The sequence below is a fragment of the Glycine soja genome, chromosome 3 (genome assembly GCF_004193775.1).
Source record: "Glycine soja cultivar W05 chromosome 3, ASM419377v2, whole genome shotgun sequence".
Lineage (NCBI taxonomy): Eukaryota > Viridiplantae > Streptophyta > Magnoliopsida > Fabales > Fabaceae > Glycine > Glycine soja.
The window spans coordinates 1,567,232-1,591,363 of NC_041004.1; the positions used below are offsets into that span (position 1 = coordinate 1,567,232).

The 24,132-nt window shown below is 29.8% G+C and overlaps 1 protein-coding gene across 1 annotated transcript; it reads right to left on the minus strand.

Annotated features, from left to right (window-relative positions):
* Positions 1-514: 514 nt before the first annotated feature.
* On the minus strand, positions 515-5,937 carry LOC114405794 (shaggy-related protein kinase theta-like). The gene is made up of 13 exons (XM_028368290.1): positions 5,527-5,937; positions 4,287-4,541; positions 3,970-4,062; positions 3,751-3,810; positions 3,379-3,651; positions 3,178-3,252; positions 2,742-2,798; positions 2,516-2,656; positions 1,856-1,906; positions 1,639-1,734; positions 1,450-1,533; positions 1,110-1,212; positions 515-1,022 (listed from the first exon to the last, which is right to left on the minus strand). Exons 1-13 carry the CDS (start codon positions 5,587-5,589, stop codon positions 961-963), a joined length of 1,413 nt encoding a protein of 470 aa, XP_028224091.1. The 5' UTR covers positions 5,590-5,937; the 3' UTR covers positions 515-960.
* Between the last annotated feature and the right edge of the window lie 18,195 nt (positions 5,938-24,132).

The window sequence follows — 24,132 nt, forward strand, 5'->3', positions numbered from 1 at the left end:
AATTCAATGAAAACATACCAATATGAATTGATGCAATTATGTGAATTTTATTTTTCCTTTAAATGTGACGACCTTAGTGATTCATAATATGTAAGTATTTGCTGAACTTTAAGATCTTCTTAACTCTAATGAGTCCTCAAACCTAACTTACCTAAAAAATTTCTTCAAAAAATAAACAGCAAAGATAGATATGAACAATTAAACTTATTACTTGGCATTAACCACTGAACAACATCTAAGAGGCTTTTATCGTCGAGTTATGAGCCAGTGCGATTAATGAATGAGCCTTAAATATCAGCATCATTTATCTTGGGCTCGTGTACATCAGGTAAAGTTGGTTTCGTTGTTAAATTGCCAGTTGTCCATGCACAATATTGCATATACCATTCAAATAGTTTCATGCTATTTTAAATAACAGTAATTTTAGTTATTTTGCATTATATGCCAAATCTGGGTGCAGTTTGCAATAAAGAAATGTAAGACTTATTTTTTCCATCCAAAATAAAGAAAAATATAGAATAAAGTGTTGTGAAGAAGCGAAGCCTATTCAATTGAGGATTCCACTTGGTCCACTTCAAGGAATAAAGTAATAATTAATAAACGAACTTGAACTATATGAAAACATGCTTACAAGATTGTTAGAACTTAGAACTCATTATCTTTCACAACTGAGGCACCAAATTTATAAACTACTTCAAAAAAAAAAAGGCTTGCAACCCTGTATCACCAGGTAGTACCACTTTATCCATTCGAGTCACCTGCAGATCTTTACAAGTTACTTGATAGAACTTTCCAAGGTGTTGAGGTTTCTCACTTTGTATAGTCACAGTTGTGACTTGTGCAGAGAAGAGGCTGAAGAACAGAACAGAACAGGCAGGTCAGGGGCGATGACCGAGAGGGTGTCCAATAATTCAAAACCCATTTACAATGCCCTAGAGATGTTTCAACTTTGGAATTGATTCAACTCCTTGCATACTCAGGAATGAGGCGTTGCCGCAACTCTTCAGGTGCATTCGCCAGTTCTGCATTGTTTTCTTGCATGAGTAACATGCCCGATGGCGAGAAAATGTATCATTTTTAACCAAAATGCAACCTCAAATCATCTTTACCTTGAGATGTGAAGTTGAACAAAGGAGGTAGTGGTCGGCCGTTCGGCAAGCATGCATTTGGGTCCCGCAGATCGTCAAAGAAGGGATGAGCACATGCAGCCAACTGTAAAAAAGAAACAATTAGGACCAGTGGACAACAGATTATCGACCGTGTTGAAAATTCTCCCAACTACCTACCTTCGGTAGGTAATGAATAATTTTAAAACATAAATAACTATCACATTTAAGAATGGTTCATCTTTCTTCTTTGGTAAGTATGTGCATATAAAAATTGTAGTTTGATCAAATATGTATTATGTAATCTAGATATAATAGGTAACATTTTCAAAAATCAACTTACAGCAGTGCAACGTAGATTTGGTGAATATTGAAGCAGCCTTGATACAAGATCCACGGCTTCAGGTGGCATTCTCTTGTGAAAAACCTGGAAGCCAGTTTTCAGTCAGGTCTGAATGGAAGTATTTATCATTTATGGATTATATTACATATAATACTTTAGCAGGTAGCAGCAGAGGAAAGAACTGCTAACCTTGTGCCATGGGTGAGCTTTGATCTGAGGAAACTTAAATTCATTGTAGTTTGGATTCATGCACCTTATTTCTTCTCTGGTGGGTGTTCCCAAAATCTATAGAAGTACATAATGAAAGCTCAGATTGAAGAAATAAGCAGACCGAACACAACTTTGGAAAGTATGATCATAAAGTAAAACAAGGGGACAGTATACTGAAGAACACATGAAAATGTACCTTAATGATCTCTACTAACTGATCAATCCCACTCTCTCCAGGAAACAATGGCTGCACAAATAATGCAACATAGATTACTATCAATCTAAACAACCCAGTAAATAGGAACAAGGAAGATGTCTTAAAAGAAAGGAATCATTTCAAATTCATTCCAATTCAAATGTTTAAAGGAAGTTGTCTAGAGCAACTAACAGCAAGTCATTAGTCATAGCACTTATACAATAAATCTTTTGTGTTACTTCATGCTACAAGTCTCCAAGGTCAATCTCCAACATCTCAAACCCAGAGTGTAATAGTAATATGCAAGACTGGACAGCAGTGGTGCTTAATGACTAAAGTAAAATGAGACAAATTTGGTATAAATATACCAAAACTAAGCAGCATGCTAAATTTAAAATATCAGCAAAATAAATGCAGTAGCAATGCAGAATTATCTTGCATACACAAACTTAATGGAAAATTTGAATTTGACAATTGATATAAAAACTCCTCAACATGAGAAAGACAGATAACAACAACAACAAAAAAAAAAGGCCATTTCCACCTAAGTTACATGGATCAAACACCATTGTATTGTGTCATGGACCAAATCCTCATAAAGTGAGAGAGAGGGAAGGAGAGAAGAAAAAGAAACAGCATAATGTCTTTGCATATGCTCACCTGTCCTAGGAGAAGCTCAGCTAAAACACAACCAACAGACCACATATCAATAGCAGTTGTGTATTCAGTTGCCCCAAATATAAGTTCTGGAGCTCTATAATATCGAGAGCAAATGTACGATATGTTGGGTTCACCGGGAACCTGAAAATGCAATAAGATCATAAACCCAGGAGCATACAATCAAAATATCTTCAAAAGTTCAAATTCAGATGGTAAAGGAACTCACCAACACCTTTGCACTCCCAAAATCACATATCTTTAACTGATGTGTCTGCGTATTTACCTATCATATGCATCACAAATCAGATCCATCCACTTTCATAGTATAGAGAAAAGTTCTAAGCAGTGTACAGTTACAAGTTACTAATGTCCATTTTTCTTAGACAAAGATCAAATAAACTTTTCCCCATGTGACATGAATCACATCTCATCACATATACAAGTATGTAACACTGTTAGCAGCCTCTTGCTTTCCTTCTAAAAAATACATTGTCTACATCTCAAAATTGTTAACACCCCCCCTCCCAAAAAAAAAAAAAAAGATTTTAATGAAGTTGAGCAATGCACAGATTGTTCTGATCAATTGCAACATTCAAAGGAAAGTCTTCAGTGATTGCATGTAACATAAAACATCCAGGCTGAACTGCTGAAAAGAATCTTACCAATAGGTTCTGGGGTTTGATGTCACGATGACAAACACCAATCACTTGATGTAAATAATTTAACGCACGACATATCTACAAAATAGGCATAACATGACCAATCAATATAAATACAAAAATAAAATGCACAAAGCAATTAACAAAATAAATCCTGCAGAAAACTGAGTAGAATAAACTGTTATCAACTCAAAATTGACTTACCTGGTAGGTATACAGTTGCACATAAATGATAGGCATGTGTTGGTGCATCCTAACATAGTGTTTTGAAACTTTGTAGACAGTTTCAGGTACATACTCCAAAACCAGGTTAAGGTACAACTCATCTTTATCGGTAGTTGAAAAGAAGTAGTGCTTTAGTTTGACAACATTAGAATTGTCAACTGTGCGCATAACCTGGAGTTCCCTATTCTTATATCTCCTGTCTTGCAACACCTTCTTTATGGCAACAGATTCCCCAGTTTCAAGGCACTTAGCCTGAAACAAATAAAGAATATTGCAATAAGCAAAAAAGTAATTGACAAGCCCAAAAGCAAAGGACAACTACATTTATAAAAATACTGCAAATATAAATACCTGAAAAACAATACCAAAAGAACCAGTACCAACCACACGTTCAGCCATGTAAGAGATTGTCTGAGACCAACAAAATTTAACTATATAAGTTATTAAAGTTCAATATTACATAACAAACCACAGTTAAGGTTTATAACCTAACATGCACTTGTGCAAATAAAGTGCACAAAATGTTGAGTTAAGGAACCAATGGAGATTCAACAATAATAAAGTAATCACCTGCTTTGGTTGTCCATCTCGACCGCCAATGGCAGTTGTAATTATTTGACCTGTTTCTGTTCCATTACCACTCACTACAGTTGCTTCTATATCCTGCATGCAGCAATTTTAGTAAAATCAATAATTGATTGGATTTAATAAGAGGAAACTGCATATGTATGTGCTTATAATGTAATGAGAGGGAGCCACATATGTATGTACTTGTAATGAGTGAATAAGAAATCTAGAAATGATTACACATTTGTAGAGTAGCACAGCAATGACCAAAATAGGCACTGAACCTAGGAAAGTAAGGAAAGACGATTGGCGTTAAATACCTTTTCACTGTTGTTTTTGCTTTTCTCATCTCTAATTTTCATTTCATTTAATTCTTTAGGAAGCTCTTCAAAACCCGACTTCTCGGTTCTAGCTACTGTAGATACATCAGATGTGCCTACATTGGAAGTTTCTTTTGAGGTGTCTATAAGCTGTTCCTGATCTGTGCAGATTGTCTCAGTGGTATTTGTTTTCTCATCAGCCTTCACTTCAGTTTCTGGTTCAAACTTGGCTCTTTTTGAGTTATTATCCCCTCCCTGAAAAGAAACAGCCTGAAGTTCACTTAAAATATTCCAGACATGTATTATTCCAAGAGTGTTAGTGGAGAAAGAGAAAAAAAAAATAAACCATATTCCACATAAATTTCATTACTTAAAAGTCAGGTTAACTACATTTCTTTTGTCTTAACCCTCTAGTTCATCAGGGGAAAGGGGTCATGACTAATTCGGAGTTCACCTGGAAGGTAAGTAAAGCCTGGTCAAGAATTATTTCTGCCTAGAATCAATCTCATGTAATACCCGAATGATTCAACCTTAATTTCAGCACATTAACCACTTGTGTCCAATCACTTAGTTAGGTTAATTACATTTAGGTTTCATAATAATTAAATACAAAACTTAATTACAAAAACCAATTAAGTAAACAAACAACTAGGTACACATCCCAAATTCCCAATTCACTCCTTCAAGGTGGAACACCATCAAGCAATGCAACCAAACTTTAAGTTCAATTTGTCACTTAATCTAAGCAATGCATTTTAAAATGTAAGCAAAGCTTCCATTTAAATAGGCACACACAATTATCTCAGATGTTACATAGAAAAACAGCAAATGAGAATATATCTCACATGTAGACTATATAAATGATAAGATCATAAAACTCGTTAATCACATCACCTAAATCTTCCAAAAAAAAAAAATCCACAATCACCAGTACTCAATAAATGATACATGTAAGATAATAAAATCACATAAGAACCAAATTATAAAAATAAAAATAAAATAACAATAGTCAAAACCCCAGAAAATATTTTTTTAAAAAAAATAGAGGAAAAAAACTGACAAGCAGCATCCTCAATAGTTCCAAACAAATCCCAGAAACCTAAAACAATTAATTAGCTCATTTCTTCCCCAACTTACCTTCTTCCATTTTTCCAGCAAAAATAGTTAACCCAACAAAATAATAATAATCAAAACAAAAAAAAAAACAACTTTTTGAGCTAAAAAAAGAAACATCTCTTACAGGATCTGAAGAAATGGAAGTCCTCCCAGAAGCAATGCTCTTCAACCTTCGCATCATATTCATGGTTGCTGATTCCACTCACGACCCAACAACCCAAACCCTAAATCCCTCAAACCCCACTTGAAAAAATCGAGACTTTTTCCAGATACAAGCGAGAGAAACCCAACTTTCTCTCCCCACACACCCCACTTCAAAGTAAACAACAAATAAAGAACCAAACACAACACAATCTTATTAAAATAAAATAAAAACCCTCTCTCTCTCTCTAGATTCTCTCTCTCTTACTGAAAGACAGAGCTTCCCAGTTGGTCTCTTTAGTTTATGTTGATGAAAATGAAAATGAAAAATTTTTCTAAATTTTTTGTGGTCAAACCCAATCATTCCACCTTCAAAATGTGTACCTCAGTCAAAGTTGCAATTGTGGCCATTGGTTTGTATTGATGAAAGATCAACGGTTCTGATCTTCTGATTCGAGATAAAGTAAAGGTTGGGTTTGGTGGCTTGTGGGTATGGAAATGCCCTTAACTTTGTTGCCTATTTACGAAAATGGGATCACAGGTTCGAACTTAAACGGAATATCCTATAGCTGTTAATTGAGTTCTAAATAAAATAAATAATATTATAAAATTCTTGTATTTATCTTTATTTTTATGAATAATTTTTTTAGAATGAGGTATGTTTTATAATGGCAATAATGTAGAAAAGGAAACAACATTTTTGGCTATATCCAGAAAGGGTAAAAAAAGAGATAAAAGGAAAATACTTCATAGCAAAACTCCAATGTAATGTAATAATTTAACGAGTAAAAAAATTATAGTGACAATCGTAAATTTTTTGTCAATTGTGAAATTTCTTTCTTTCTATAAGTTTCTTTTATCTATCTACTATATACTCCTAGCATTTTTCTTTGCTCTAATGATATTAACAAATAACAAATATTATTAACACACTTCTTTAAATATAGTTTTTTTAATTAATTAAAATTCATTAAAAAATAAAATCAGAAAAAAAATCATTAAATGTATATAATACTATTTTTTACTTTATAAACATTAGATTAAACAATTTTAATTAATTATATAGAATATTAATTTATATCAAGTAATAAATAAATGAATTATAGCCCATTAATGAGTGTATGATGTCAAACATTTATTAATGACACAATTAAAAATCACTATCATTCCCCAACACATAATAATAAATATGCATTTAAAATTCAATTTCTATCAAATGACTCAATGGTTAATTAATGCTTATGAGGTTTGTTAGTATACACATATTTGTTTTTTTTAGCATAAATGTATTAACAAATTGTAATTAGATATTATTTTAAAATACATCAATGATATAATTTGTTAACGTGTTTATGCTAAAAAAATAAATGTGTATATGTTATAAAATTTATATATAATATTGTTTTTTCTTTTATAAATGTTAAGCTAAAATAATTTCAATTGATTGTATAAAAAAATACTCTCTTTGCTCCATAACTTTAATCGTTTTAATCCCTTTATTTAAACAACTGTTGTTTTATAATTTATATTTTTTTCAAATATACTCTTATACAATTTTAGTCACTACTAGTGATGCAAACACCAAATACCATGTTATTAAATGAAAATATTTTAGCCCAAATATAGCAATATTTTACTTCCCTTAAATCTTACTGTCAGAAGAAATATGTCTTAATCTATGCATTAACCTTAAACAACTAAAAAAATAGGAAGAAAGAGGTATAATTTTATATCATATAATAAATGAAATCATTAAAACCAATTAATGAATGCACCGAAGTTATATATCCATTGACAACACTATTAAGATTCATTATCATTCCCCATGTATAAATTTCACTAACTAATATAATTTATTAAATGTCTAAATATTTGTCCTATCATTAACTGTGCATTTAAAATGTAACATTTATTGGGTTAATAATCGGGATCAATTAATAAATATTTTCATCATTCATTAATAAGTAAAGAAGTCCATGATTTTAAACCCTTTATTTACTAATAACACCATTCAAAGTTTTAAATCTATAGTAAATAAATACATGAAAACCAATTAATGAATGCATGAAGTTAATATTCCCTTCAAACCTAAATACAAGTAAAATTATCCAACTTTTTTTCTAATTGAGAAAATTAGTTAATATAATTTAATTTTACAGCTTGTAAAAGTTAAGGTTGAATCGTTCAGGTATTATTCAAATTTGATCTTTAACAAAAAAAAAATAATTTAACTTTACTTACCTTTGAGCTAAACTCTGAACTAATATAGGTCATTTTCGTTTGATGAATCGGATAATTAAGATTAAAAAATTTCACTACTTGCATTTAAAAAATATTTTTTTCTAAAGTGTCAATCATTGAAATTTAATATCAAAATATAAAAAAAATATTGTAAATAGAATCTCAATTAACTAGAGGATAGTTTTGAAATAGTGTCATTAAATATGGTGAAAGTAGTTAAAATTTATTTATATTTGAGTCTATTTTTGTGTTGCTTATATTTAGGTTCAAAGAACTTATTCATTAATAACAATATTAAAACTCATTATTTTCCCTCAATAATAAAATTCACTAACTATTTAATTAATTAGATTTATTAAAATTATTATTAATTAAAATATGAAATTCATTGTATTGTTAATGGTGCACAATTAATAAATATTCACATTAATCATTAATAAATAAACAATTGTATGATTTTAAACCCATTATTCATCTGATACAAAAAAAAAAAATCATTATTCATTACTTCCTATGATTGTTGTTTAAGGTTTTTCACACATTATGAAATGCAAGTATATAGTGTTTATTAGGGAACAATTATACTAAAATATCCTTATTTTTTTAATTTTAATAAATGTGTTATTAAGTCTTTTAAGAAAATAATATTTATCAGAGGACAAGGGTGGAATAAATGCCTGAATATCTCATTGAAAGTTGAGAATATAAGTCAATTTGAAATCATAGGCTAAAACTACAAATATTTTTGGACAAAGAGAGTAAAAATACCATTTAAAATCCATTAAGACCAATAATAAATGTTAATTTAAAATTCACTTTCTATTAAATGTCTCACTAAGTAATACTTTATCCGTCTCAAAAATAAATATCATCATACACTTATTTTGAGATAATTTTTTTAAATATAACATCTATTTTGGGGTGGGGAGTATGGTTTTTTAAATAAGTAAAAAAAATTAAAGAAATTGTCTAAATGATCTTATTTTGGATGAGGGAAAGTGCACTAATTTTTTCTTCTTTATATGAAGATACCAAGGGAAATAGCTTAATAACCTCTTAAAAGATAAATAGTTTAATAATAAATATATAGAAAATTAAGGAAACTGTATTTTCGTGAAAAATAAGTAAAAAGTTGGGAAGGAGATTAAAAGAAATTATCTAAGGGAAAATTGAAAACTTGAAAACAATCAATTAGCTAAATTACTCATTCTTGTATTTTCTTTTTATTAAATCTTGTAATTTTATTTTATAGAAATAAAAGTTGCATACATGTGACAAAAGTAAGTTTTAAGTAGTATTTAAGGATGGACAAAATATTTAAATTGCCCCATAATATGTGTGTGTGATCAAAGCAATATTTGGAAGAAAAAAATAATTTTGAATTAATACATATTTTGGATGAGGGAAAATGCACTAATTTTTCCTTCTTTATATGAAAGATATATGAAGATACCAAGGGAAATAGCTTAATAACCTCTTAAAAGATAAATAGTTTAATAATAAATATATAGAAAATTAAGGAAGCTGTGTTTTTGTGAAAAATAAGCAAAAAGTTGGGAAGGAGATTAAAAGAAATTATCTAAGGGAAAATTGAAAACTCCAAAACAATCAATTAGCTAAATTACTCATTCTTGTATTTTCTTTTTGTTAAGTCTTGTAATTTTATTTTATAGAAATAAAAGTTGCATATATGTGACAAAAGTAAGTTTTAAGTAGTATTTAAGGATGGACAAAATTTTTAAATTGCCCAATAATATGTGTGTGATCAAAGCAATATTTGGAAAAATATAATTTTGAATTAATACATTTTATTATTTATTAATGAAGAAAAGAAAAAAAAAACAAAATTACAAGCGTACAAAAATTATGCTCATGGCATCAGTAATTACATAAGACAAAATTTCATGAGGCCAAAGTTCTAACATGACCAATGACACATTAGTGGAAGCTCCCGTTTTCTCAAGAATTTCAGCGCAAGCATTTGCTTCTTGCAAAGTGTAAATGATACGAATCTTTCATTGGAGAACGAAGAATGACTTAATAAATGCAATTATCGTCACAAGCAGATGAAACGAATATGACTCTTGCTCAATCAGGTGGATAACATTTAAATAGTCTCTATCTTTATGATAACATGTCTAAACCCATTATTCCATGGATGATGTATCCTATTGAGGATAACAAGGAGCTCAACATGCATGTTTGTAGTGGAACCACAGTGATCATAGAACCCAAAGAGTCAAAGTCCCTGAGAGTCCAGCATTATCGCATTATACCTCCAAAACCCAATGGCCTCGAATTACACAAAGAACTTTTATCGGTGCTCGAGTCTCGCAGTGAAAGATCTCTTGAAGTGAGTCTGAGTTAGGTGACATTGGCTCGTGATCTGGTTCATAATCTAAATCAATTTGCATTTATTACTTGCCCGGGAAACAATGGTGGTTACAAGCTTTCCAAATAATATTTTTTTTATTTTAATAATAAAAATTGTTTTTAAAATAAATATTTAAATTATTCCTAAGTATTTATTATTGTCAATGTAATTATTGAAAAGACAAAGTATGCTACAAGAAAATTAAAATAAAACTAAAAATTATAATTTAGAAGCAAGTGACAAGATAAAAAATCAGAGAAAACACTAGAATGTGAGAATGAAAAGTTCCTTGTATAATTTGTAAAAAATACTATACCATATTTATAAATACAAGTTGTAACTAACACAAGGTTTATTAGTATTAATATGAAATAAAATAGTCATCATATATCATGAATATGAACAACCACCAATTAAATATTCATGACACTCCCTTTTGGATATCTTTAATTTTAGAATGTATCTCATCAAAATCTTATTAAAAAAATTGTGGGATAAAAAAATACATCATTCTTTGATATATTTTCATATACCACCTCATTAAAAACATTTTCATGAAAACATAATGAGACAAAATTACAACCAAGGGAAAAATGTGCAAAACATATTTATTTTTCGTCCTCATGCAAACAAAACCTTTAACACAATGAATTTTATAACACTCCTAGTTACTATTAAGGATTTTCTTATCATTTTAAAAAATTGCATAATAAATTAATATTTAATTATTAAAAACAACCTTTCTAGAAACAAATAAATTTCTTTTTTAAATTCTATTACATTGAAACACCAAAAGTCAATCATCATTTCTCATTAGTACTTATTTAAAATCATCCATTTAATAAATATCAATCATTGTGAAAATAACCCATTATACAAATGTTGCATTCATGACAAACCTTTAAAATAGAAATCATATTTCATTTACACAAGACAATAATACATCATTAAGAAATTATTTTATAACAACATCAATACACATTTATAACCTTTAATTTCAATATATTACAATTGAGTCAACTTGATGAAATAATTACACCACAATATTAATCCTTAGTCTACCCATATTTTTATAAGAAAAGAAGAGGATTTAGAGCATTGACTTAATTAAAAATATAACCCAAAATACCCAATTAGACATCCTGATTTGTGGATCAATTTTTTAGCATCAGCAAACTGGGAAACCAATTTAGGGCTCTATGAAATTGGAGAAAATAAAAGGATAAGGCATAATTAGAGAAGAATATGGAAAGAACAACGCCACAATCTTGGGAGATTGATAAGTTGATAATGATTCGTCATAAAGAATAAAATTCTTTGATAAAAACCTAAGGTTTCACACAAGAACCAGGAAAGACACACTCTCCTAACGGTGTCTAATTTGAAATTTCATAAAAACTTGCCAGCAAAGCGTTTAAGGAGTCTATTTATACTCCTACTAATAATCCTAAATTAGGCCCAAGGCCCAATAACTAATCTACTAATTAGAATACTTAAAATAATAATAATAAAATATCATCTCATTACAAGTCCAAAAATACCAAAAATATAATTAAAAATGAAAACAAATATTATTCTAAAAGTTGACTAAAATAAATAATCTTCACTGCTTCTTCTTCTCTTTCCTTCATGACATAATTTAGTCTCTCACTAAGCTCTTCTTGAAATCTCTTATACCTTGCTCAAGTAATTGGTCCATCCATGTTGAGCCTACCTAAGCTAAACTCTTCCTCCTTGGATAGTCCTCTATCACTTCCTCAAGGAAATCTCCCTCTTCTTTTTTGCTCCTTAGAGTCAACTATTCCTATTGTGGCATCTCTACTCCATATGTGTTACTTGTAGAAGGTAGTCCATCATTCTCTTAAAAAAAGTTGTATGAGTAAGCTCACATCCTTTGTCATGTTCCAAACAAACAAACAAACAAGCCATAAGGTTCCCAAACAATTCACCCATTGATACGTTGGCACACTCAATTAGTTAATTCTTTAAGTAAACTCAATGGGACGGGTTTTACTCATTGAGCGCACAATGCCTCTTAACCCATCCTAGTCATCGATGACTTACATGTTTACATTCTTGAGTGACATTTAGGAGTACATGCCCTTGTCCTTGTACAACAGGTAAAGTACTATCACCAGACTTATATATACTCAGCATTAGTTGGGATGACCAAGCCAGCTATATGGTTTCCTCAACCCCGTTGAGATTTCACAATTTGGCAACTTATCTTTATCCCAATGACTCTTGATTGGTCCAACATACATACCTTATGAACTATTGTGATCACATGTTCTCCTTTTACATTTAGGGATGCCTCTTCTTCATGATCACTTCGGCAGAGCTTACTTTCTTTCCTTTTGGTACACTAGCTACGAGAGGTCATCACAAGACAATGGTTATACCATTAATTAACAATTCATTTTAACACATTGTTGCCTTACCACACAGGCCATGCATGCCACATAGGCATTCATGCCACACATGTTATCACACCAAATAGGCTATTATTCTTCACGCCCTTACCAAGAATGTCATCATGTTTTCAACATATGCGCCACATAGGCTCTTGGGAATTTATCTTGCTTTGAAGACCAATGTTCATTCATCTTATTATGATGTCCACATCCTTCCTTTTAAATCCCTGCTCATGTTGTGTGAGATAGGTTTTCAACATAGCGGATTCACGGGTTCAATAATCAATAGAGGAAAGTAATTTCTCTTTTTCTTTTCAGCATCGCACGTCTTCATGTCACTTCACAACATATAAATCATTTGTTGCACATAATTTATTTTCAAAGGTGTTGCAACTCAAGTACCTTTCCACAACAAGCAAATTCAACACAGTTTCGCTAAGTCTTATATTTCATCCATTGTTCTCTCCTCACCAACCTTCACATTACTAATTAAAACTCACACCACTCTCAATTTTTAATCTCTAAAATATTATCAAGTGTCACTATCTAAGTTACTAAACCTTTGTGAAGTTCTTAACTATTTTCACTTACTATAATTGATTTTTAAGGTTAATTATGCATTACTAGACTAGTATTTAGTCATACCCCAATAACTCATCTTCATGTATCTCACCACTATCTAAATATTTTTATGGATTATTATACCTTAAACCTGTAAGGGGACTAACACCTTAGTTTAAAAGTGCAACAACTTTGTTGTTTAGTGTCTATTTAACTTCAAATTTTTTAGATCGGTTTCTATAACCTTATAACACTTAATTCCTTCATTAAATCTTATTTCTCTCACTAAAACTTAATTTTTTAATTAATTTCGAGGCTAGACAACATTCCCCGGTTGTAGAAAATTACGCAATATAACAAGGTACAATTGTCTATTTGTGCAAATCAATACTCATCGAGCAAGACAAAAATTATCCAACATTTAAATGAGCAATTAATTCCTATTATCAGAGACTTGTTGATGTGAAAGTATCAACACATTGTTAGTAGTATGATTATGCTTAGTTTATGTGTTAAATATTTTAGTTTTATTAAGTTTAATTATGATTTTGTGTTAATTATATATATTTTTGTAAATTTATATAGAGTATTTGAGTTATGAGTTAATTATATTTTTCTTATATTTTATATGTTTTCATTAAATAATTGAGATTGGACAAAGAAGCCCATGATTAGAAGTAAGAAAGGCCTTGCTTCAAAAAAAGAAGTAAGAAAGGCCTAAGTTTTGAAGCCCAAAAGAGGAAAAGTCAACAAAATGAATTTGTTATCGGGAGGCTAGGGGTTGGGTGCTCGACAACAAAAGGAAAGGCGTCCACGAGTAGAAGGTGGGGGCCCAATGTTTAAAAAATACGTCTTTTGAGTTTTCAATTAGCACTCATCACCCAATTTAGATATTTAATTGTCTATTTAAGAGAGTGGAGTATAAAGTAGATGGTCATATCCCATTTTTCTCATTCCCTTGAGATAGTATGCGGGAAAGACAAAGATATTTAAAGGGTTTTCTCTTCTTTTTCATCTCTGGGTGATGATTTCAATGTATCTAATGGTAGCTCTTGCCATGATCATGAGTGGCTAGACATCTCTTTGGTTGGAATTGTGAGGTATCTTAAACCCAATTCATGTATTGAATTTCACACACACACACACACACATAAAGGCTAAAATATATTTTTTGTCCCTATAAACAATGAAATGTTCAAATTTAGGTTGTAAAATTTTTGGTTTATTTTTTGTCCTCACAAAATTGAAATGTGTTACTTTTTGGTTTGAACTTAGGTTCGGGTAAATTCAAACCTACGTGTCTAGGGACAGTGCACATAAGCCAACACATGTTATATTTTGATTTGCTATAATAGGGTACACAATTCCTAGACAACCACCATCTCTGTTAGGCCTCTTCACTTTCACAAACTTAGGTTTGTGCTATATTTTGAACTTAGGTTCGGGTAAATTCAAACCTATGTGTCCAGGGACAATGCACATAAGTCAACACATGTTATATTTTGATTTGCTGTAATGGGGTACACAATTCCTAGGCAACCACCGTTTCTCTTAGGCCTCTTCACTTTCACAAACTTGTCAACCAACCTCCCTCTCTAGCCTCTTTACCTTCACGAACCCTAACAACCATCCTCCATTTTAGCCTCGCCACCACCATCATGTAACCTCTTCTAGCGTGAGAAACAACATTCAACGTCGATGGCAATATCATGGTGGTCAGGTGCTACAATGATCTTGATGGGGACGCTCTGTTGCTGACATGGTGGAGGAAGTAACAGCGACGCAATATGAGCGAGAGAGAGAGAGAAAAATATATATGGGTTCGTAGGTTTACATCATTGATGTGTTTTAGGGTGGTTGTTATTCGTGGCGGATTTGAGTTTCTTGGTTTGGTCATGACAACACAATTTAGGTTTAGGTTGGTGGTAGCTCTGCACTGAGAGGTGACTGTTTGGTTGAAGGTGCGGTGGTGGATGAGGTGGTTCTGATTGTCACATTTTTTTTATGATTTGTGAAAATTTTTAATCCCCCAAAATTATAATTTTAAATTTTAAATAAAAAGAATGACAAGTAGGTTTGAATTTACTCGAACCTACGTCCAAGCCAAAAAGTAATACATTTCAAATTTGTTAGGATGAAAAATAGACTAAAAATTTGTAGGGACTAAATCCAAACATTTGGATATATATAAGGACAAAAATTATATTTTAGCCTAAAATATAAGTTCTATCATATTTTATTGTTCTATGATATTGTGTCTTTTTTTTTCTCTACTCTTAATGCTTTTTTTGGCCTGGGCAACCATTGAAATGATGTGAGAATGGATTGTGATTGGAAAATCATGATATTTTATTTGGAACTAAAATTGGACGCCTAATGTGTTAAGATCTAGGAATGGGTTTTAATATATTAGTTTCATGAGAGGCTTGTTTTGTATGCAAGGTTTTGTGATTTGTCTTCTTAGGGATAACGGGGTAAGTTGTGAAAATTATATTGAGAATTTTTATTTCTAAGGGATTGATGATAAGAAGCAATAATGTATCTATAATTATAAATTATGAAATTGGAAAAATTATCACCTCCTAATGTGGTTTACAAAGTTGTTTGTGACCATAAGCGTAACAAAACAATGCCTTATATAAATGAATTTCCCGATGAGTTGCAAGAACTCATTGTCTGTATTGTTGGTGTCAAAGCATATGAAAAATGTAGTTAACAGGAAATTACAACTTTACTATGTAAGGGTGAGAAATCTTGGGTTATAATTCATCAAGACTTGATTTAGGAACTTCAAAAAATGGTTGATTGCTAGTCGGTTTAATATTGTATTGATCCACTTATTTAAGCTATAAAGTTGGACTTTTTTTTCAAGTAGGAGTCGAGCATCATCTATTGCACAATAATGGGTTATTGGTATTGGATTTATTAATGGAAGTAACCTTGTGCAGGTATACATAATCTACTTAAGAAACCATTTAGTGTTTCAAGCATATAATTTTTTTCACTAACTTTACCCTATTGTATCATGAATTATGTTTTTATTAAAGGATAATTGTTTCTTACCTCCTATTGCACTACCATGGAGTAGATAACGCACTGAAGAAGCTCATTCATGGCAAAGATCATACATGGAACGCATACAATAATTCAACTCTTCCATTCAACAGAGGTTCTTAATATGTTGTAGATATTACTAGAGATTCATTTTAATTATTGATGGGAAAAGTTGTTATATATTGATTGTGAGATGTTGTCTTAAAAAAATTGCATTCTATTTATCAAACAGTGCAATGGAAAAATTATTTCTTTAAACTAATATACAATGAAATCATATTTCTATTGTAATATATGGGTCGAAAAGAAATGAACAATGGAAATATGATAATGTTCTATAAATATGATTCTATTGAATTAATATACAACAAAATCATATTTTTGTTGTTCACTTTTTTTACCCCATCTACTACAACAAAATATGATTCTATTGTATACTAGTTCAACGAAATCATATTTATGTCGAAAGTGTATTTGAAAATTTTAATAATTTTAACCACATGAGGGGTGAAAATAGCAATAGATGGCATGACAATAGCAATTCCCTTGACTCCTCACACAATTGGGCCATGCAGCATTGTAGCCAACAAATAGCAAACATACAGAAATTGCTATTCCTTCTACACGTTTACTATTTACACCTCATATGTTTTATAAAGATTTGTTCCCAGAATACTTTTTTTTAATACAACGAAAATATATTTTTGTTGTGTTAAAAGGATGCAAATAGAAATACACAGTCGAAAATAATTTTCTGTTTTGTTAAAATTATTATTATTTCTAAAAAATTACCATTTTAACTTTTCTTGAATTAATTATAATACAAATCATCTTAATGATAACACACATTACCTCTTGTAATAGTAATATAATTAATTTTGATATAATTGCCTTTTTAATTTAATATGAATAATGATGACACAATTTATCCTTTTAATTTTAATTGAATTAATTATGATACAGGTTAATTTGATTATTATTATTATTATTATTATTAAATATAATTCATATAATAATTATTTCAATTAATTTTATAAATTTTAACTTCTATCTAATTAATTAAATTTTAATTAAAAATATTATTTATATGATACTCACTACTATTAAAAAAGGTAACTGTGTCTTTATTAATTTAATTTAATATTTTAAAAATGATAATTTATATCATCATTAATTTAATTACTTTAAAAAAGCAACTTATATCTATAATTAATTAAAAACCCCATAAAAATGACAACAAAAAAGAATTTCTGTTGAGTAAAATATACAACGAAATTATGTTTCCATGGTGAGTACACAATGGAAACATGATTCTCATATGAATTTTGTCAACCAAATCATGTTTTGATGAAAAAGGTATTTTGGAATAATAAATTTTTTAAAGGACGTGAGGGATCTAAATAGAAACACGGAGGATGTGAGTAGCGATTACCGATCCTAGCATATTGCTGTATAGAACTCAATAATAGTAACTTTCTTAAGGCCACTCAACGGCCACTATCCTCATGGGCTATTGTCCATGAGTCCATGAACTTTATTCGCCCAATAAAAGTATTGGCCCAATACAATTTCGATTGCTTATTAACTTTCTCTGGGTCCAACACAAAAATCAAACAGTAGCACGTGCAACTGATTCATAAGAAAAGTCCTCAATAATTTTTAAAAATCCTGAAAAATAATTTAGAAAAATAAAAAAATAGAGAATCTAAAATCGAGGGAGACAATTTAGTGTGAGTTGAGTATGATTATTAAAAAAAGTGCATCTGATGTGGGAGGGGGGGGGGGGGGGGGGATAATTTCCCGAAGAATCATTAAACAATTTCAAGCAATGTTTTTTATGATTTAATATCTTATAATGATTATGTGTGCAAGGGGATTACTTTCAAAATAATTCACAGTTGTAGTCAGATTTGTAGATGCTAGAATTAGTTACTTGCCCTTTGGGTGTAGTAATTTGTACATGCTAGATTTAGTTTTGACCATGTAGAATCGAAATCGTAGCTTCTGATAAATTAAATGAAATCAATCAATATGTTGTGAAACAACCCATCTGTAATGATTGAATTTGAGATCTTTAATATTTTACCATAAGTCCATAATGTGTTCTTCTGAGTTGAAACCTCTCCTAACTGCAAACTCTTCACTAAAAGGTATTGAGTGGGTATTTGTAAGGGAGAACAAGGAAGGTGACTAACAAATGATCTCACTTCTAGTTTTTATGTTGTTTTTTTGCTTATATTAAGGATGTGTCTTTTGTTTCTTAACAGGTGTGGGTGGATGCCACCCAATCTCTTAGTATGATTGTGTTGTGTGTAATAACATTTTTTGCCGTTTTTACATGTGCATTGTTCATGAAGATATCAATCCTTCTAGAATTAGTGTATTTGTGGGTTGAAAATGTAAGAACTGTACTAGTGTATTTCTGAGTTGAAAATGTAAGACCCATAAAAAAAATTCGAAACACTGATAAACAAAATTAACGGAAGAATCATTATATTTGATTTTATTGGAAACTAACAAAAGTATCAACAATTGTTTCAATTGGAAGTTTACAAAGGTAATTAAATTTAAGAAGAAAAAATTTCAAAATAATTTTGTGTTTAATTAATAGCTATAACTTTTAAGAATTTTTTTAATTAAGGATATTTTTCAATCATATGTTAATAACTAATTTTTAAAATATTGAGATACATTAAAAATTGATATTTTCTAGGGATTTGTATTCATACACGCAAGCCTAAATATTGAGAAAGCTGACCAATTTTTTTTTTTAACCAAAGTTATAAATGTTAAATTGAATAACTGGTACAAGGAAGTTAAACATTATGAATTTTCTTGGTAAAAAAAACATTATGAATTTTCTTTAATCATTTCAAGTCTGGCATTGTATATAGGAACACTTCTATAAAATGTTGTTTCCGGTTAAATCCTTCTTTCAACTAGGAGTATAACTTTAACCGAAGTTATAATCATTAGATTCAACAAGTGATAATAGAAGTCAGACATTATGATTTTTCCTTTAGTTATTTCAAGCTTGTCATTGTATACAAGAACACTAGCATTTTGTTTTCGGTTAACAATTTTATCTTTATTTCATTTTAGAAAACTCCAAAGACCCATCAGGCATGTATGACTAAGGGTGTTTGGAGAAAAAAAGGAAACAGAGGTTTAATTAAAGAGTTATATAATACTTATAAAAAACCTATAAATTTTTTTTAAGAGTTTTAAGACATTATGTTTATGTGATAATATCATTATATTTTAAACAAATATATTAAATTTAAAAATATTTATGAAAATTAAAAACTTTACTCCGCTTCCTTTTTCCTTCTCTGATTATTACCATTATCTCAACACATTAAAATTTTTGGATGATTCTTTTTCCGCTGTTTTTCTACTCTTAGAATTTCTTCGATTACTATTTTCTGTTTGCTTTAATGTTTATTAAAATTATGTATAAAAATAGACGGCCAATAAAGCACGTAAGCAATCACCTAATATAATAGCTAAGCCACATGACTTTGTAGTATAGTCCTCTTGGATTCCTAAATCCACACAAACATATAGCCAACTTCTTAAAGATCAATTCAGGCTATAGTTAGTAAAATGTTAAGCAAGAGTTTTACTTTTCTGTTTGGATTACTCAGAATAATAATCAATGGACCACCTAAAAGGGCATCATAATTAATGGGTAAAGCTTTCAAGGTGTAGTTTTAGGACAATCCCATCAAAGTCACCTCATACTTCACATTGACAATTTCTCAAAGGCTTTTAATAATGTCTAAGATGTAGTTTTCTAATCCCATCTAATACATCCAAATGTTGCCATCATTGTCTTAACATAATGTTTCAAGGATGTGGGGAATAGTGGCACCCACCACCATGTGTTAGAAAGAAGGTGGCTGCGAACAAACCATAACACAAGGAGAAGGGGGACTTTGGGATTACACAAGAATGACAAAGAAAGGGTGGTGAGGTAGATGATCCAATATAATATAGAAAGAAACAGGCCCATAAGTTAATGTCCTAAAGCCAGCAAAACTAAAAAGGCCAACTGCCATTTCCCTCTTTCCGATAGCCTTTCATTTTCTTGACTTTATTACCTTCGTCCACACCTACTAGTATTGGGATTTGATGGATCACACCTCACGTGTATCCTCGTTGTTTATGTATGTGCATGCATGAAAACTAACTAATTAAAAGAAAAAATGTGATTCATATATAGCAAAATTATCATCAGCTACATGAATATAGACATATATATGACCTGGGTTACCAACAAGATCCAATTCATTCGATGCATAATTAAATTTCTTAAACATGTTAAAAATTTGATTTGATCATGTGTATTAAAAAAACTTTATTGGAATAATTAAAGACAACTTATTTCAGTAATTTTCAGGCCTTCCAAGAAATTAGTCTAATATAATCTGTTAAGAGATTATCTTGGTGGGAAAGAAAAATACCTGGGTTCAATCAATTGTTGGATTGAGTTATAAATTAATTCCAAAGTGGGGTCCTTTATATGTACCCGTAAATTAATCATAAATGGAGGGAGGGAAAATCAATTATTGTCACCTTCAGCATATCACTCACTCATATTTTTAGTTTATTATTATTAGTCCTACTACATGTATATATTGAAATGGATCAGATTCTATATATGTATATCCTGTGACACATGAACACAAAAGTTCTTTCAATTAAACCTCCATAGGGAGAGGAATAGAATCAAATATGTTTAAAGTAAAAAAAAGCATATCTCTAGGGTTTTGTTGGAGAGGCTCCGCAGAGGGGGAGGGCCCAAAACATGTACAATTGCGACTCTGGGATTATGGTGAAATGTCTACAATAATATTGGCAACGTGCATGAAGTCCATGCCATTGATTGAGTGGTAACATTATTAACATGCATATTTGTCAATTGAAAGCAATTGACTACACAAGGGAACTTGAATGAGTAGGTGCAGTAGATGTGGCCAAAAGAGCTTTTTACCCACACATTCATGGTGACTGTTAAGACACTCGTATCTATTATTGACATTATTGGGAAATATGAAGTGTTGTTATCAGTGGAGATGGGACATTTGAATTTCCTCAAGAAAGAGTCACTTTTCGAGTTAGCAAATCATTCTAATCTTCCAAAGTTGACACTGTTTGCCAATAGTAACAATTTCATATACTGGTAATAACTAGTTAGGAAATATCCCCTGAACTTATCCAGAGTTAGCTAAGTCATCATATGAGGTTCAATTTTTGTTTCTGAATAATTCTTGCTTCCGTGAGAAGAAAATGACTACAATATAGTTGCAATTTTTTGAAGAATGGGTGAAATTAATGGTGGAAGACCAATTTCATATAGTATGTTACATCTGTGATGATTATTAACTATATATAGTATCACCCAAGGAACATTTTTCAACCTTAGTCATAAGAGTAGTGTTTGTACAGGCAATAGGGGCAAGCATAATTATGCTAGCCATTCATATCACATCATACCATATGTTCGAAACTTTGGAAGCATAGCTTTAAATTTCAATTTGCCAATCTGGTTATATTTTTTTGCCATAGATTTGGACCAATGTAAACTACAGTTCTGGATCTGACATTTGTTCTTAGAGGAGAAATGTTATTAATTTTTTTTATATGTGAGAATTAAACACGATAACATGCGATTTATAATACACACTTTGTTAAATAAGCTAAACTAGATTTCTTGGTCTATTAATTTTCTTTTGATATAAAAGAATATTGCTTAACAAAAATAAAAAATTCAATTCTTTTACAAAGTAGTGAATGACATTTAATGTTATAAATGCATTTCTATTTTCTATGGTATCTTTTAATTAAGACCTTCAATTCATTAATTCTTTAATTATAAAGAGGTTTACTTGGAAGACTTTAAAAAGTGCATGTGTTTTTCTTAGAGGAGTTTTGAGAAGGTTTAGCCACTGTAGATCATTACTAGAAAAATGTTGATTACATGAGAATTTTCCTGCCAACTTTACAAAAAAAATATGTAGGAAATACATTTTCTGCCGATTCTCTCACGGATTCAAATCCGTAGAAATTTCGTTTGTTTGAAAATAAGTTGCAGCCAATTTAAATTCTACTGAAAATTAGCGAAGTTTTACTAGTGTATGATACCTATGATTCCTTTTATCTTTTATCTATTTATTAATTTTTTTAAAAAAATTTTGAAGCCAAGGGCGATGTTGAGTGACTGGGTAGAGATGTGTATGAATTAGACCTAAAATGGCATCCAAGTTAAGCTTTCTTCCCTGTGTCGTTACTTTCAGGCTTTCACTTGTCCAACCATTAGTCAATGCTTATGGGGAACGAAAATTAGGTGTATTGTCAACGGCTACCATAGTTATAAGCTTTCCCTATCCCTAGTTTGATTTGAAACGAGACCTATGCATCTCATGACATTGACATAGCAATGAAAAATGAATAAATGTTATAATTTTATCAAAATATATTGGTGAGATTGTGAAAAAAAGAAGAAAGGTTATAAATTAAAAGTATAAAATAATTTTACATAATCATTTAATCTTAATTATCATGTATGATAAGTTTTTGAATTTAATAATAATTAATTTATAACTGAATGATATTTTAAAATTATTTTAAACTCTCAACACATAACCATTAATTAAGCTCTGTATTGCTAGTGTAAAAATTGTATATATTGTTATCTAATTACAGATATAGTCATGCATAGCATTTTTTAATTAATTTTTATAATAATTATTTTAAAACTTAAATCTAGAATGTTTTTTTATTAATTGAAATTTTGAAAAAATTATACTAAAGGTGTATGAAAATTGAAGTCAAAATAAAAAATGCTAATATAAAGGATTTAATTTTTATGCATTGCAATATAAGAATTTACATTATCAACTAATTACAAATTATACCAATTATGATTTCTAATATAGTTATATACAAGTAAAATATTTTTTTTATCATGCATAATAATATGTAATTGAATGATAGTATAAAAATCGTTTACATTATCAGTGTGTTTAAAATAAATTTTAATATAATTCTAGATGTAATTTTTAATTTGTATATGGATAAATTTGAATATTAAACGAATATAATTTTTTCACTTTTGTTATAAATTTCACTTATGCAAACTACATCACCTATCCTCGTTTATTAACTTTTTTTCCCTTGTCTCCAAAAAAAGTTACAAAACTAAAAGAAATTTGAATTATAGAAAAAAGCAAAACTTATGCAAATTACACCACCTATTCTCAATATTTAAAATACAAAATTTAACAATATAAATATATAAAATAATTTATTTTTTGATATAGACTTCCTTCATCATAGATAATTTTGTTTGAATCAAGTAAAACTATTATAAATAACAAAACTTTCATTTAAAGTATTTAACAACTACATACTCAATACGCAAGACACAAAATCAAGAACACTATAGTTAAGTTGGACATATAGTACAATTTACTATTGAATCAACAACTCTTAAATGTCAACACACTTTCTAATATAATAATTTTTTCAACATTTTTTATTATTGAATTAACTAAAATTTATTAAAAGTTACATAATTTTTTGGGTCTTAATGTTATGTTTAATGAATTTTATTCATAATTTTATAATTTCAACTAATTATAGATTGTGTCAAAAAAAATATTGTATGCTTCTTTTTTATTCTATCATACTATTAAGACTTTTAATTCTTTGATAAATTTTAAGTATGAAATTAATTATTATTTCGAGAGACTTAATCACATTTAAAATTTCATATTCTTTTAAAAATATATTCTAGGAAGATTAAATTCAAATTTTCTGTGTTACTAAATGAGCTATACCCATTAAATAAATATTTTATGCTTATGGTCCTTCACATAAATTAACTTGTATATTTTCTTATACCAGAATTTGTTGTGGTGTTCAACAAAATTCAAGGACC

Excerpts from the sequence above, each read along its gene's own strand:
- LOC114405794 (XM_028368290.1), bottom strand. The coding sequence starts at position 5,589 with ATGAATATGATGCGAAGGTTGAAGAGCATTGCTTCTGGGAGGACTTCC. Across the intron at positions 3,253-3,378 it reads TGCAACTGTATACCTACCAG|ATATGTCGTGCGTTAAATTA; the intron begins GTAAGTCAATTT and ends CCTATTTTGTAG. Across the intron at positions 1,213-1,449 it reads CAAATCTACGTTGCACTGCT|TTGGCTGCATGTGCTCATCC; the intron begins GTAAGTTGATTT and ends TCTTTTTTACAG.